Source organism: Schistocerca americana, chromosome 3 (assembly GCF_021461395.2).
Source record: "Schistocerca americana isolate TAMUIC-IGC-003095 chromosome 3, iqSchAmer2.1, whole genome shotgun sequence".
In the NCBI taxonomy this organism is placed as follows: Eukaryota; Metazoa; Arthropoda; class Insecta; order Orthoptera; family Acrididae; genus Schistocerca; species Schistocerca americana.
In genome coordinates this window covers 572,583,262-572,599,460 of record NC_060121.1, presented here as the reverse complement: position 1 = coordinate 572,599,460, position 16,199 = coordinate 572,583,262, and the positions used below count along the sequence as shown (strand labels likewise).

Below are 16,199 nucleotides of genomic sequence, written 5' to 3'. Positions count from 1 at the left end.
ACAGCACTCCTCCAACACTCGACAAGTCGTGCTATCATAATCTGCCCTCAGGTAGATCGCTTGGCCTCCCCAGTCTACTGATACTACATGCACTGTGCTTGTGTTTAACAAGAGTCACTCTTGTCCAGGCGACGGTGGTATCGCCTGGATGGGTTTATATTGGTAGAAGATCGGTGGTCATAAAGTTCTGGCTGATCACTGTGTGAGTACTAAGTTTGGTTGAGATCGGTGTACTGGTTTAGGAACCTTGCAGGTTCGCAGGAGAGCTTCTGTGAAGTTTGGAAGGTAGGAGACGAGATACTGGCGCAAGTGGAGCTGTGAGGGCGGGTCCTGAGTCGTGCTTGAGTACCTTAGATGGTACAGCAAAAGACAAAGGTCGCGAATTCGAATCTCGGTGTGGCACTCATTCTTAATGTGCCAAGTAGTTTCTTATTTACCAATGGCTTACTGTGTTGTCACTGGTCATTGAAAGTCCGAAAGTGTTTTCCGAATTTTAGCACACTATTGAAGATATATTATGAAAAATATAGTAACCACTACAGTGCGAGGACCTATTTCTCTCCTTGTTTAGTTCTGTGTTGATTCCAGTTGTATGACTTATCTTTTGTTATGCAGCCAAGCAGTCTGTAAAACAATGACTTCGACATTTGAAAGTTGAAAAATTTATTGTCGTCCACATTTAGATCGTCAAACAGTGTAATATAATTCTATGGTCAATCGAGAAATGTATATCTCATGTTTTCATTTTCCTACCCTTTCGGCTTATCTTTTTAACAGAAGAGGGAGCAGAGGTAGTTCTTTATACGATGTCATTCTCTCAAATGGCTATTTCCCGATGAGATTTGAGCTATCGTTAAAAACTGGCTCCAGGCGTTATCTGGTTTGTAAAACTACTGGCGCTTGGCTAACAGCAGCCTTTAGGCCCCAATACTAGGGATCTGGACATGCAGCGCCGTCATGGAGCTTCATTATATTCTTCCAGAGAAATAAATGAGTCACCACTCGTGATACAACAAGGTTGATCGAGGTGCGATTGTCACTTGCAGCGCCCTTCCTGTGTAAATTTCCCCGCTCTACGCGGCGTCTATCCTCGCAATTAATGCTAATACGCCTGCTGTCATTCTGGAAGTTAAATGATGACTCACTGTAATGAGAGCGCTCCTCACTTCCTACTGTATAGAACAGTAAATGATGAGCACTGTTTAGCCATGTACCGAAGTTATTACTGCGACAAACCATTCAGAGATTCGAAATAGTTGTCGATGTTATTACTGTTGGAAAACAAAATGAAATGAAACAAAGAAATAAGCCAGAAGGTAATAATTGTTCTGAGAGTACTGTATGATGAGTGATAGTATAGGCAACGAAGCCTGTGAACTGGAGCGAAGATACAAAAAATTCCTAATGCATACAGAGGTACAGCTGCATAGCAAACCAGTGATTGAGTCTCTTATGATAATGTATTGGAAAGCTTTTCGTGTGCTCATGATCGCATCATGTCGAAGCTAACAACCGAATTCGTGCCTGTAGCAATTCAATTCAAAGATAACCCAATCACTAGGCGAATAACACTAGCATTTGGACCCCAAATGTTTGACAATGTGACACAACCACAATATCAAAGTTCGAGTTGCAGTTACAAAGTGCTGTGCCACTCTGAGAGGAAGGGGCAGTAGGCATGTACGAAAGGCGTTCGATAAGTGATGCAACAAATTTTTTGTCTTGGCCACTCTCGATTGAAAAAAATGCAGAACTTATTGTGGGATATCCTGGAATATTTCCGTTTCAGCCCCTATAGTTTCACGAACTTCAGATTGGTGGCGCCGCTATATGTGATCTTCAAAGTGGCGTCTATAACGGAGGCGCGTTTCAACCAGAGAAATCTCACTGATTTAATTTTGGCAGAAAATCAAAGCATCGCATTCATAGGTGCTTTCTGAATGGCGCCACAACACCTGTCTTCCGAAGAAAAAATTCCAAAGACACACCCTCAGCCGCTAAAGTCGTGCCGGCGGTCTTTTGGGACTCCAGTGGGTCTAATTTGTTTGATATGGTTCAACGATCAACTTTGAAGTGTATTACGATACCCTCGGAAATTGAAGAAATGACTTCAGCATTTTCTACGCCACAAAAATGCCATTAAAGGACACCTTCTCCGTGAAGCCTGAAGTCTGCGCACTCGAGAGTGTCTCACAAAACTTCATTGAACTCTTTCCCCACATCCACCCTACAGCCCAGATCTAACACTTCCGTTTTCCATCTGTTTGGCCCAATGAAGAAGAATGCACTCCGTGGGACGCAGTACGTGGATGACTGACAGGTTACTGATGCAGCAGCACCTTGGCTCTGACTTCGACCAGTAGAGGGGTACCAAGCAAGCGTGCAGGCCCTCCCAGTATGGTGACATAATGGGTTGGGCTGTTTGGGGGAAGAGACCAAACAGCGAGGTCATCGGTCTCATCGGATTATGGAAGGACGGGAAGGAAGTCGGCCGTGCCCTTTCAAAGGAGCCATCACGGCATTTGTCTGGAACGATTTAGAGAAATCACGGAAAACCTAAATCAGGATGGCCGGACGCGGGATTGAACCGTCGTCCTCCCGAATGAGGGTCCAGTGTGCTAACCACTGCGCCACCTCGCTCGGTGGTGACATAAGGCCGTTGCATTGGAGATTATGTTGAAAATTAGAGTTTTGTAGTCTAAAATGTGGAGGATATTGTGGTGTACTGCAGTTCAGAATAAAACCAACCCGATTTCAGAAAAAAAAGTCGTGCTTTACTTGTTGTTCCTGTGATCATATTTAGTATATTCGAAGCAAAAATCTAAGCATTAGCAATAATAATGATACGAATAACAAACGTATCTCTATTTGGAAAATACATTTTTTCTTATAGTAGCGTTTGCTTAAAATATTAAGGATAAATTTCTTTTCCACAGTCTTTCTCTTTTCCGTATGTACAAGGTCCATTTTTTCTATAGTAGACAAATTTTATTTCATTATTAAAGTGTATGGCCAGATGCCCTCCTGACGCACAGTTGTCAAGTGGACCAAATTGAGCAAAACGCATGTGCGTCATCTATCTGCGGCCGGCCGAAGTGGCCGTGCGGTTAAAGGCGCTGCAGTCTGGAACCGCAAGACCGCTACGGTCGCAGGTTCGAATCCTGCCTCGGGCATGGATGTTTGTCATGTCCTTAGGTTAGTTAGGTTTAACTAGTTCTAAGTTCTAGGGGACTAATGACCTTAGCAGTTGAGTCCCATAGTGCTCAGAGCCATTTGAACCATCTATCTGCGAAACGAGTAGAATCCGTTTTGTATTTTCTCGTTTTTCACCTCTTTTGTGTATCACATTTGCGAAATCGCCTAATAACCGCCACAGTCAGGTTGGCGCGAAGGCCTACTATCATGTTATTTTGAATGTCAGATAAATCTCTCCAGTTCTGCTTTCCGACAACGAGTGTACAGTTTTCGACATCCCTCCCACCCCCCCCCCTCCCCCTCCCACTACCCGTCAGTGCTTGAGATGCCACCTGCCGTCTGTGAGTAGTAATTTCACGTTGACGTTGCACACAGGCAGTGGTCATTTTAACGTATCTGGATCGTGCACATTTTAAAATGTCGTTTTTTATCTTGGCATGCATCGCATTAGTTTTGCTTCGTAATTTTTGTGTGGTTAATTAAGATATCTTCATCATACATCTGCATATGCTTTTCAAACACATCATGAAAACTGAATAAACATAATTGCGATCAGTATACTTCCATTTGTCATTAAGTGCACGTGTGCCATGGTAGCTTGCCTCTGTTGTTAGTCACCTTCTTATGTCCTGGTTGCCATGGTTAATTGCAGGTTTTCTGAGCACGGGAGACGCTGTCGCCCCTGGTAACGCGGGCCTCAAGGACCAGAGGCTGGCGTTGACCTGGGTACACAGGAACATCGCGCGCTTTGGCGGTGACCCGCAGCAAGTCACAATATTTGGACATAGCGCCGGTGCGCTGTCTACCTGTTATCACTTCCTCTCGCCACAGTCCTCAGGTGAGCAAAACTTCTGACAGAGTTCATCCATTTGTATTAAAGTTTTTCTTATAGATGCTCTGGGAGAATTTCTGTAGTTTATCATGAACTATTTTATAACGTACTTCTAAATGGCGATTACAAAGCTGTGTACATAAGATCACTACTATAAGTGATTCATTCGTCTCAAAAGCTCTCAATATTACTAAGTCTTACATGTACAACTACGATTGATGCAGGAATAGAAGTGTAAACTCGCCATCTGTCCATTATGAACTCTAAAAACGTCCGATAAGCGCCCCTCTAATAACATGACACACGTCCAATCGCTAGTCAAATTCGTTCCTTACCTTACGTAGCAACATCCTGTCAATGGTCACCACAGCGGCGTTGGCACGTTCTCTGAGCTGTTCCACTGCTCTTGTAAGTGGGGGTACACAGAAACGGTCCGTAATGTATCACCAAAGGCAAAATTCGAAAGGTGTCAGATCAGGAAACCTACAGGGCCAAGAGAACGGAGCCACATTACGTTCACCACTGCCACCAACTCAGTGATGCGCCATCCATAATCTTTCGGTTTTAATTTCTACGTGAACTGCAGATGGTACAGTTTTCACCCCGCAATTGGATCAGGCGTATTTCATCGATCGGTACTTTTCTGTTCAGAGCAACAATCATTGGCCCAAAATCGTCGATACCAACGCACAGTTCTCTGTTTCCATAGCGGTTCTTTTCCATAATTCCTTCTGAATCGGCTCTCACATATTCCAACACACAAAAATTATTTTATGCCTTTGTCGCTTTATTTTTAGGCACTACTCTCGTAACGTCATCTGGTGAGCACATAAAACGTGTTAATACGGTTCTATTCATGGATCAATCATATTTGAGCATGTAATAAATACTCTGTAACGTACAGATATCTGAAAACGAATGAGTCATTTACCCTGTACTATACCTTACTACACATTGAATACCGAATTATGGCGTTACTGTTGCATGGGGGCTCAATTATTTAAATGAAAATGCAATAATTTGAGTAGTATTAGTACTCCATCTGACTGCATAGAATAACAACAAAGAGTGAAAGGGAATTTCCGTTAGCACAACTGATTAATTAAGTCCCCAGCAACTATAAAAACTACGAAACAACAAAGCACAAATGTAGCTGTTCTGTGTGTGGAAGTGTGACTCAACGTACACGTATCTGGCTCGGTTCTTCCTCAATTCGTCAAGATATTTTAAACACCATTTACTATGAAGTAATTAAAAAACCAGAAATACTATAAATGCACATAGAAACCAGAGTTACAGTCTAATACATAAACACAAACCAGATGCTTTGTTGACTGAAACTGTGACCAAGAGGCATTGTTATTTAGGAAATTTGAAATAAAAAATTTTTGTTACCCTCATATGTGTTGAACAAAAATACACTGTGATCATTACAACAACCCCAGTCGAACAGCATCTGCTATTTCTCCCAACAGAACAACTGCATACGACATGCACTCAACTAGTACTGCTATCGACATCCTCTCAACAAGCACTGCCCACGGCAACCTCTGAACTACAACTGCCCACGGCAACCTCTGAACTACAACTGCCCAGTGGAGGCGGCGGAATCATACTGTTTGGCGCAATCTCTGGCGCTGTGACTCAGTGTAGCCACCTCCCATATGCCCCTCCTCCACGGGCTAGAATTTTTGCCAGGATTGGTGGTGAAAATACCACCAAATTCGTCCAAAAAAATACAGACAAAATAAAAGATAACATTAATAAGTAAATATCAAATAACTACATAAATTTTGGCTTAGCACTGACCATTCAATAACCTAATATATAAAATACAGTAAGGAATACAAATGCTTTGATACATGCGATTTTACACAAGAGTTTACGCAAGTATCATTCAATCAATGGCTCGAGCAATGACGAATAGGTGTAGGTAAGAGTCTCATAACATTTCATAAACAGTAAATACACAAAAAATCGGTTTATACAAATATGCTCATAAAATCTTTACAATAGTTCAATAAACAAGTAGCACTCCTCAGAGTAGTTGACAGTTCCAACCGTAGTACCCAGCAATGGTCAACAGGTGCAAATGGCAGTCTCATAACATTTCATCAACAGCTCCAACAGTGGCACTCAGAAATGGTGAACAGGCGCAGACACCAACAAGTGACATTATCTCAGTAGCAGCAGTTCCATCAGTGGCACCCAGCAATGTTGAACAGGTGCAGACACAAACAAGTGAGACGGCTGCGGTGGTCTAGCGGTTCTAGGCGCTCAGTCTGGAACCTCATGACTGCTATGGCCGTAGGTTCGAATCCTGCCTTGGGTATGGATGTGTGTGATGTCCTTAGGTTAGTTCGGTTTAAGTAATTCTAAGTTCTAGGGGACTGATGACCACAGATGTTAAGTCCCATAGTGCCCAGAGCCATTTGAACCATTTGAACCAAGTGACATCATCTCAGTAGAAGCAGTTCCATCAGTGGCACCCAGCAATGTTGAACAGGTGCAGACAGCAACAAGTGACATTATCTCAGTAGAAGCAGTTCTTTAGTGGCACCCAGTAATGTGGAACAGGTGCAGACAGCAACAAGTGACATCGTTTCAGTAGAAGCAGTTCCATCAGTGGCACCAGCAATGTTGAACAAGTGTAGGTAACAGTCCATTATATTCACTGTCACTAATCAGACAGTTCATCAGAGTTTATCAGCAGAAATTAAACACAGTCCATAATATTCTCTATCACTAATCAAACAGTTAATCAGAGTTTATCAGCAGAAATTAAACATTTCCAAGTGGCACCCATCAATGATGATAGGTGCAAGCACGAACAACAGTTTGAATGCACAGACAATTGCTTTTACAAAATTATTATCAATGCTCTTACACTAAACATACAGATTATAATAAACACGCAAATGATATCAGATAATTGTCATATTAACTATTACAAATACATGAACATCAGTAAACCTATAATATTTATGGGCGTCAGTGCAAGCCACAACAAACAAGTAAAATAATATTTAGGAGGTAGGTCGGTACCAATTATTTGGGATTAGGAAAGGAAAACACACAAAACACACTCACTCATCTTTCTAATTGAATAGTTTTAACTGTGTAAATGCAATTCTGTCAAAAATTTGATGTTCAACATGTGTATCAAGTAGTAGTGGCAGCAGTGTATAATAGTCAATAATATTTAGTCAACGTCATAGTCATCATGTCAAGACCAATGTTTGCCAAGCCAAATCAAATGTACGGTAGCTGAACAACTGTCAGTGTGCCAAGATATTCAAATACTTCCTCTCTCTCAAAAAAAAAAAAAAAAAAAAAAAAAAAAAAAAATGTATATACTGCTTATTGATTTAACGAACTGTGTGTGTAGACAAGCTTCCTTCCACTTCAGTGTTCTAGTCTGCTGTCTTCATCCTCCTTGTTCCATATAAACCAACAAAAAATATATGCTCCTCACTTACTTTACCTCTTATCCACCAAAACTCCAATAACCATGAGCATAACATAATCGTAATACTTCCATAATACCTCTTACGTATCTACATATAAACCTCATCATCAGTATCATTTACCTTACCTCTTGTCCACCAAAACTCCAATAATCATCAACTTCACACAATTTCAATACCTCAATAATACCTCTTCAATACGTCGATACATGTAAACCTTATCGCCAATATCATTTCACTTCCATAACTACTCTTTTCCTCTAGTCAGTCTCCTCGAACAAGTACAAATAAAAACCTAGTGCAAACTTCAATTCATCATCCCATAGAATCCGAAGACACAATGTCCATACACAACCTCTGTGTAATCCATCTGACCCAAATCTTCTACTCATTATGAATTATAAAATACATTTTGGTTACCTTGTCCATCACTAAATAAAAGAAATGCATACATGACCTCTACCAGCCTTTGGTTTGAATAACGTTCAGTAAGTAAGTACGAGTATGGTGTGTGCACCACTTCAAGAATCATGGCAAAACAGAAGCAAACATGTGGAGTATTTCTTGTGTCAAGTGTTACTTGCTATTTCAGTTGCTCACGAAGAATGCAGTGTAATAACTGTCAATGGTCTAAACCTAGTGTTGGTATGTCATGTCGTTCGCTTCCTCCCTATTAGCATAAATTTATACAGCTTCCATAAAACCTCCAGCTCATGTGACTTTCTTGTACCAATGTCGTTCGTAAAATTATAGCAGTTCATTTTCTTATCTTAAAATATAAAGCACTGAGCGTAAGCAAAACATGCAATAGCGAGTAGATAGATTTTAGATACCAGTAGAGAACAGAATGTGAACAAGTGGATGTAGCACAATCCCTATAACGAGGCTCTGCCAAGCGAACAATCTGTAATTAATACCATAGTGTGACCTAGACTCCATGTTCGTACACCGTATGTCAGCATTTCTATATACCAAATTAATGAGTAGGTATGATAACAAAACAGAAATGTGTAAATATGCAATCCATACGCAAAGCAGCAAATATATATCTTACATAATAAACAGGCCAGTAGCATCATATCAGCATAAACAAATAAATGTTCATATGTAATCTTAAAATGTAAACATGAAGGCGCAAGCAGATAAATCACAAAGTATAACTTACATACATAGCCATATTATCACAACTAATCAGGTGACAATTATAATTTAAATATTTAAGCAAGCAGGCACATAGTAAAAAAATGTGACATCAGTGAAAAAGCAGTGCAGCCAAGCGATGTATAATATACATAAGTAACAACCCTGTTCATTAATCAATCATTGTCAAAATCAGTTAACACGAAGTATAAATCACGTAATCGCGAGCAGCAAATTACGTCTAAAGTATGTACCTAAGTGGAAATATGTTACCTGAAAAATAAACTCAATTAATAGTTACCTTTTCAGTTTATTACTTTTTTCTTCGAAATTACATTTTTCCTGAAATTTTCTCGATAGCAACTCCTCTTAACGTCGGACACACTCAGAATTTACCTGAAGTTCTTAAATATCTTATACAACTGTATCCTCAAAAAACTGAACGTTAATAATATAATTTATCAAGTCTCTATAGCTTTATACTGAATTTAATCAGAGAAATTAGACTGTGTGTTTGTTTATGGCTGTTAGTGCGTTCGCACTGAGCGCTCGATCAGCTGTAGGTACGCGTGACGTAGGAAGTAATTGTTTGCGGTCAACGACTGCCTTGTGCGGCGCGCAGACTTGACTGATGCTTTGAGTATGTGCCGCCGCCAGAAAACGGCGCGGTATCCTTCTATTCTCTGCGTGTATCATTCCACAAAAATTTTAACTTTCGATATATGATGTATTCCCTTAGAGCGCCGAGATTTAAGAGTTTCTGCTTCGATAGTGTTATCATGAATAATTTTGCGAACTCTATATGGACCGTTATAAAGCTGAAAAATTTGCCACTCATGCCTTTTCCTTTGTGAGACAAACGGTGAGACATAATAACACCTTTTGACCAACTGACAAGGTTTTTAAACGACCAGGACGTTTAGCTGATTTCTCTCTTCTAGCAGCCGCAGATGCAATATTTTGTAGAGCCAGGTTGACAACTTCGGAATGCCGCAGTTTCCGTGCAGGCGGAAAAGGAACGATTTCAGAAATGCGATTTGTCGGTGTTTTTTTTTAATATCAATATAGGCGGTAAAGAAGTTGAATCATTAGGGAGTTCATTTAGAATGTTTTGAAAAATATGAAGATACTGATCCCACGTTCTGTGATTCTGATGACAATAAAGTCGACACAATTTATTGATTTCCTTCATCCATCTCTCTGAAGCGTTAGATTAAGGGTGAAAAAGTGAAATGATAATTGGTTTAATCTTACGACGCCATAGAGTATGAAGCCAAATTTTAGAACGAAACTGTGATCCATTATCTGATATAACCTTATCAACATGACCCACTTCTTTAAGAAAATGTTTGATGAAAGTATTAGATACTGAAGGAGCTGTTGCTTTGCGTAAAGGTGTAAAACATACATATTTTGATGTCAGTTCCACCGCTACCAAAATGTACGCAAAACCATTAGTAGAACGAACCACTGGGCCGAACAAATCGACTGCAGCCATCTACTTTAATTTCGCTGGAATGATAGGAAACAATGGTGCTCTGTGAGAAATAGTTGGCGGCTTAGTCTTTTGACATAATTTGCATTTGGCAAGAACAGATTGAATACGTTTTTCCATATTATTGAAGTAACAATTTTCTCGTAATTTATGAAAGCATTTTCTGGGACCAAAGTGCGCATAACTGAAATGTGTATACCAAATTAATTTATTAACCCACTCATCAGGAATGCGAACTAACCAATCAGAGTTGTCGACCGATTTTCGTTTAAAAGGAATATCATTGCGAACTAAATAATACTGTCTAATCGCTACGCTTTCCTTTCTCCTCCACTTCTCCTTAATGTGCTTCCAGATTGGATCCTTGTTTTGCTCCTTAGCGATGTCCTGGAGCGAAGACAAAATAAAATTTTCAAACGCAACATCTTGAATATACATCAAACAATAATTGTTTTCTTTGCAGTCCTCCTCAGCACTTTATTTCAAACACATAGATGCACATGATAGAACATCAGCAATAATATTTGAAGAACCCTGTATGTAAACAATACTAAAATCAAATTCTTGTAGATACAGCGCCCATCGTGACAATCTTCCATGTGTTAATTTTGTTGACATAAGAAATTCCAGAGTTCGATGATCGGTTTAAACCTTAGTATGTCTGCCATACAAAAATATGCGACATTTTGTGAAAGCCCAAACAACAGATAAGGCTTTAAGTTCCGTAATCGAATAATTCTTTTCTGATTTAGAGAGAACACGACTTCCAAATGCAATAGTTTTCTGTACTACAACGCCGTTTTCTTCTATCTCTTGAAATAAGTGTGCACCTAGGCCTTTGTATGATGAGTCCGTCGCCAAACAAAAATCTTTAGATAAATCCGGATGTGAAAGAAGTGGAGCAGCAACTAAAGCATCACGAAATTGTTCAAATTCTGATTGAGCTTCCTCATCCCAACACCAATTACAATTCTTTCCAGATAGTTCACATAAACGAGGTGTGGCCAAATTGTCCAGTCTAACAAAGCGTCTAAGAAAATTACAGACACCAAGGAAACTACGAACATCACGTTTTGTAGTAGGTACAGCATAATTACGAATAGCGTCTAGTTTCTCTGGATTCAGATTTTTCCAAGTTCACTGTAATGCCAACTCTTGCAAAAATACGTAATAATGAATCCAAAATTTTGTTATGCTCACGCCAAGAACGTTTAGCAATAAGAATATCGTCAACATATGAAGTAATATTGTCACGAAGATAAACAGGTAAAATTTCGTTTAAACCACGAATGAATGCTGCAGAACATACAGTAAGTCCAAACGGTAATTTCCGAAATCACTTTTGGGTAAAATAGTCCTATCCGGTTATTCTTTACCGACTCTGTAGATAGGTTGATAGTTGAAGAGTTGTTTTGGTGGATACAAAGAATAGTAAAACAGTAGGCAGCGGTGCAGAAAACTAAAAGGCAAACAGCACCATTACAGCTCGGGGCCCTGTGCACGCTATGGCACATATTCACTTAGTCCAGCGAATCCCCTGAGGACTTAAATAGCTGCACATAAATTCCAGTTGGTGACTTAGTGGTCAATTTGGTGGAAGTGCGTACATAAATTGATCTAACCATGAACTTGGATGTATGTCATTTTTAGAATTGCGAAAGATCTTAAATTTCCGAACAGTTAAAAAGTGTTTATAGTCAAAGTTTTTGCCTCGTGGCGACGAAGACCTACCGCGTCTGTCCCAGTCCGAATCACGATTATTGTCAAGTTCGCGCGCCTGGCGCTCTCTTGTTGCATCTCGTATATGAAATAAATTATTTTCTTCAAAACCCGCTACTATCTGTGATTCTAAATTTCTTCTACTGTCTTTTCCTACGATTTCGCTTTCTATTTGTTTAACTAGCTTTCATAACACCTCAAATTCCCTTTTAACGCGTTCATTAAATTTCCCTGATTTCCAACATGTTTATTTATGTTCGGGTGCCCTTCGGTTTCTGCAAATGGCAGTGGAGCTGTATCATCTGAATCTCTGTCCCCATTTAAACTAAGACATGTCAATTTATCTGAAATCTCCTCAACTCTTGCCCATAAGTCACCTATTTGTTCTTTTTGTTTATTTACGTCTTCCTCAAGTGTCGCGACTCGGGTTTCAGTATTGACACATTTAGTATTTAACTGTTCATATTGTTGTGTTAGGTTATTTATTCTGTCATTTGGTACGGAATCATCGATTCTTTCAAATATTTCTTCCTTATCGTGTACATGTTGTAAATTTAACTCTGAAAATTTTTGTGCTATCACACGATCTCTTTCTTCCTGTTCTCTATCCTGTTCCTTTTGTCTGATTTCTATTGAAATTAATCTATTATTGTGAGCATTTAAAGTCGGTTGTACTTCTTCTCTAATTTCTTTTTCTAATTCATCTTTCATGTTTTTGAAACATGTCCCTATTCGTGAGTCTAACCGTGTTTCCATTGTTCCCATATCAGTTTTAATTGTCCCAATTTGTGAGTTTAACCGTGTTCCCAAATTTAAAATTGCACTCATCAACTGCTCCATATTAAGTGGTTCGAAATTCTTTTCGCCCCTAACATTTCCCGTAACACTAACTTCCTTCGTCATAGCAGTAAAGCTATCTGTGTTCGATATTATTTCAGATTCTTCTATCGTTAATCTCATATTCTGAACATTTTCCGATTGTGAAAAACTTTGAACTGGTTCTGGACTATTTTCCCGGCTTATTAAATTGTTTTCTACTTCATCATACTGTTCTCCTGTGTTGGCGAGTTCGCCATATTAACAATTTCGTCATTCTGACTATCCATCATTTTTGCCTTTTTCATCGATCGCGTAATCACATACAAAACATACAAAACTCGTCACTATACGAAAATTACACACAATATACCGCTTTATCACCAACAATACCATTCACACGAAATGCTCCCCGACAAACACGATTAACGAACAATTGAAATCTTCATAATTGCACAAAATTGTCAAACCCGTATACGATTCATCAAAAATTAATTCTGCGAAAATACCATTACAAGAATGACAAGACAACTACAAATGTTCAATTACCAAATCTACACATGCAATATAGACTACAATTACTAAACTACAAATTACTACAACAATACTACTGTCTGCTATTTTTACTATCAAAAGAATTCCAAGGGACGATCCGAAGCAGCGGTCGCCACGTGCATGGGGGCATAATTATTTAAATGAAAATGCAATGTAACCGGTTGGCCCTGAGTAGTATTAGTACGCAATCTGACTGCGTAGAAAAACAACAAAGAGTGAAAGGAAATTTCCGTTAACACAGTTGATTAATTGAGTCCCCAGCAACTGTAAAAACTACGAAACAACAAATCACAAATGTCACTGTTCTGTGTGTGGAAGTGTGACTCAACGTACACGTATCTGGCTCGGTTCTTCCTCAATACGACGAGATATTTTAAACACCATTTACAATGAAGTAATTAAAAAACCAGAAGTACTACAATTGCACATAGAAACCAGAATTACAGTCTAATACATGAACACAAGCCAGATGCTTTGTTGACTGAACCTGTGCCGAAGAGGCATTGTTATTTAGAAAATTTGAAACAAAAAATTTTTGTTACCTTCATATATATTGACGAAAAATTCACTGTGATCGTTACAACATCCCCAATTGAACAGCATCCGCTATTTCGCCCAACAGAACAACTGCACACGACATGCACTCAACTTGTACTGCTATCGACATCCTCTCAACAAGCACTGCCCACGGCAACCTCTGAACTACAACTGCCCAGTGGAGGCGGCGGAATCATACTCTTTGGCGCAATCTCTGGCGCTGTGACTCAGTGTAGCCACCTTTCACTGTGTCCGTAAAACGATGTTGGGAGAAAACATAAGCTAAGTGTGCTTGCAGACGTCAGTTTAAATCGCACAGCGAACACATCCGGATGACATTATTCAATATCGCTTATGTGACAGCAAGTGATCACAGTCAATAAGTGATGGATTGGGAGTTGAGTGTCACCTGTATGATCATCCCACGATTCTGGGAGTAGTAAAGAGGATGGAAACAGCCTGTGGCAGTATAGGAAAGACACACACCATGTGACAACTCTGTGGTAGAATACTTGCTTTAAGTAACCAAAGAGGTGCAACCAGCAGAGTACATGCTTTAGTAAGAGACAACATTGTCACCTCTCGAACCGCGTTTCCTGCTGAGTATTATCGGACTGAAAAGGTTAACCAGTTTGTGCAGAGACCTCTCAGATGGATTCTAGTGTTGGATTACTTTGCACCTATGGAGCCCTTAGAGATTTTCATGCAGTTGAAGTTTTAATGCATTTGGGGATACCGAACCACACTGCTCGCACGTGTCCAACTAAATAATGTTCTGTGGCGTGGACATTGCCAGTAGCGTCGTAACAAAAATAAATGTGCCTGTAATGAAGTTCACAGCCACCTGTGGTCGCCATTTTCTACCAAACTGCATGCTCACCTCTTCTACCTCATCTTCAACAACGAAAAGTGCTGCATTGCACGCACCCAGTCTCTGTACACTAATGGGGTTCATCTTAAAGATCGTGCTAAAGGCTGGTTTACGAGTGTGAAGTTAAGGAGGCGAAAATTCCTTGGGTGCAAAGTTACAGACAGCAGCTTATGATCAGAGTGTTTTGACGCAATGTTTGTCTTCAATTAGATACGATCAGGTGCCGACATGACACGAGCTCATCTCATGTTTAATCGAAGCCGTTGTCCACGGCGAACAAGTAGTGTCCCTTTCATGGATGAGTCACTGTTTATCCCACAGAATGATGTTTTCCAGCCGTCTATTCATCTGGATGTCACAAGTGACATCACCATCAGTGTTGTGGAGCGGAACAATTCTGCCAATGGCAGTGAGTTTTCTTGACGAAGAACAATGTTAGAAGAGAAAAAGACCACCACACATGTATTGGACTGGTAAAGCGACGGATGCTATACAGTGGTATTCTTTTGGGTCGCCGACTGGTTTGATGCGGCCTGCCGGAGTTCCTCTCCTATATCACTCTTTTCTTCTCAGAGTAGGACTTGCACCCCAGAAGCTCAACTATTTGCTGTGTACGACCCAGTCTTTATATTTCCGTACTGATTTTGCCTCCTGCGGCTCCCTATACAACCATGGAATTGATTCCTTGATGTTAAACATATGTTCTATGATCCTGTCCCTCCTTCTTGTCAGTATTCTCCATGTGTTCCATTCCTTGGCGATTATGACAACAACATTATTTCCCGTTAATCAATCAAACTTTTAACATCATTCTACTGCACCACATCTCAAACGCATTATTCTCTTCCTTTCGTGATTCCACAGAGTCCACGATCCACTTTCATACAGACCTAGAATGTTAGAAATTTCTTCCTCTTATTAGGAAGGTAGTTTCCACTACTAGATTTATTTTGACCAATAATGCCCTCTAGGCATGCGCTAGGTTGTTTTTAACTCCTCTTTCCATCGTTCGCTATGTGCCATTTTGTTCCCAAGGTAGCAGAATTCCTTGACTTCGTCTACCTTTTGGTTACCAATATTGATGTTAAGTTTCCCGCTAATCTCGTTTCTGCTACACCATATTACTTTCGACTTTCATCAGTTTAGCCACAATCCCTTTTCTCTATTAATTAGATTGTTCATTCCATTCAGCAGGTCGTGCAGTTCTCCTTTAAATTCACTGAAGATAGCAAGGTCATAAACGAATCTTATCACTACCATCCTTTCACTCTGAATTCTAATTCAACTCGTGTAATTTTCTTTAATTTTCATCATTGCTTTTTCGATGTATAGACTCGACACTGCGGATGAATGGCTACATCCCTATTAAACACTATTTTTAATACGAGCACTTCGTACTTGTTCTTCTACTCTTATCGTTCCCTCTCGTTTCTGAAGATATTGCGTGTTCTCCGTCTTTCCGTATCGCTTACTCCCACTTTTCTCAAAATTTCGAATGTCTCGCTCCATTTAACATAAGACTTTCTGTCCGAACAGGCCTTGGAAGGCCCAACGGTACCGACCGGCCGCCGT

The 16,199-nt window shown here is 39.9% G+C and overlaps 1 protein-coding gene across 1 annotated transcript in view; it reads left to right on the top strand.

Moving 5' to 3' along the window:
- Positions 1-16,199, top strand: part of LOC124606230 (acetylcholinesterase-like) — a 176,200-nt gene that overhangs the window by 77,261 nt on the left and 82,740 nt on the right. Inside the window, exon 4 of the mRNA XM_047138206.1 lies at positions 3,848-4,033. Coding sequence (XP_046994162.1) covers positions 3,848-4,033 — 186 coding nt within the window. The remainder of the gene's footprint in view (positions 1-3,847; positions 4,034-16,199) is intronic.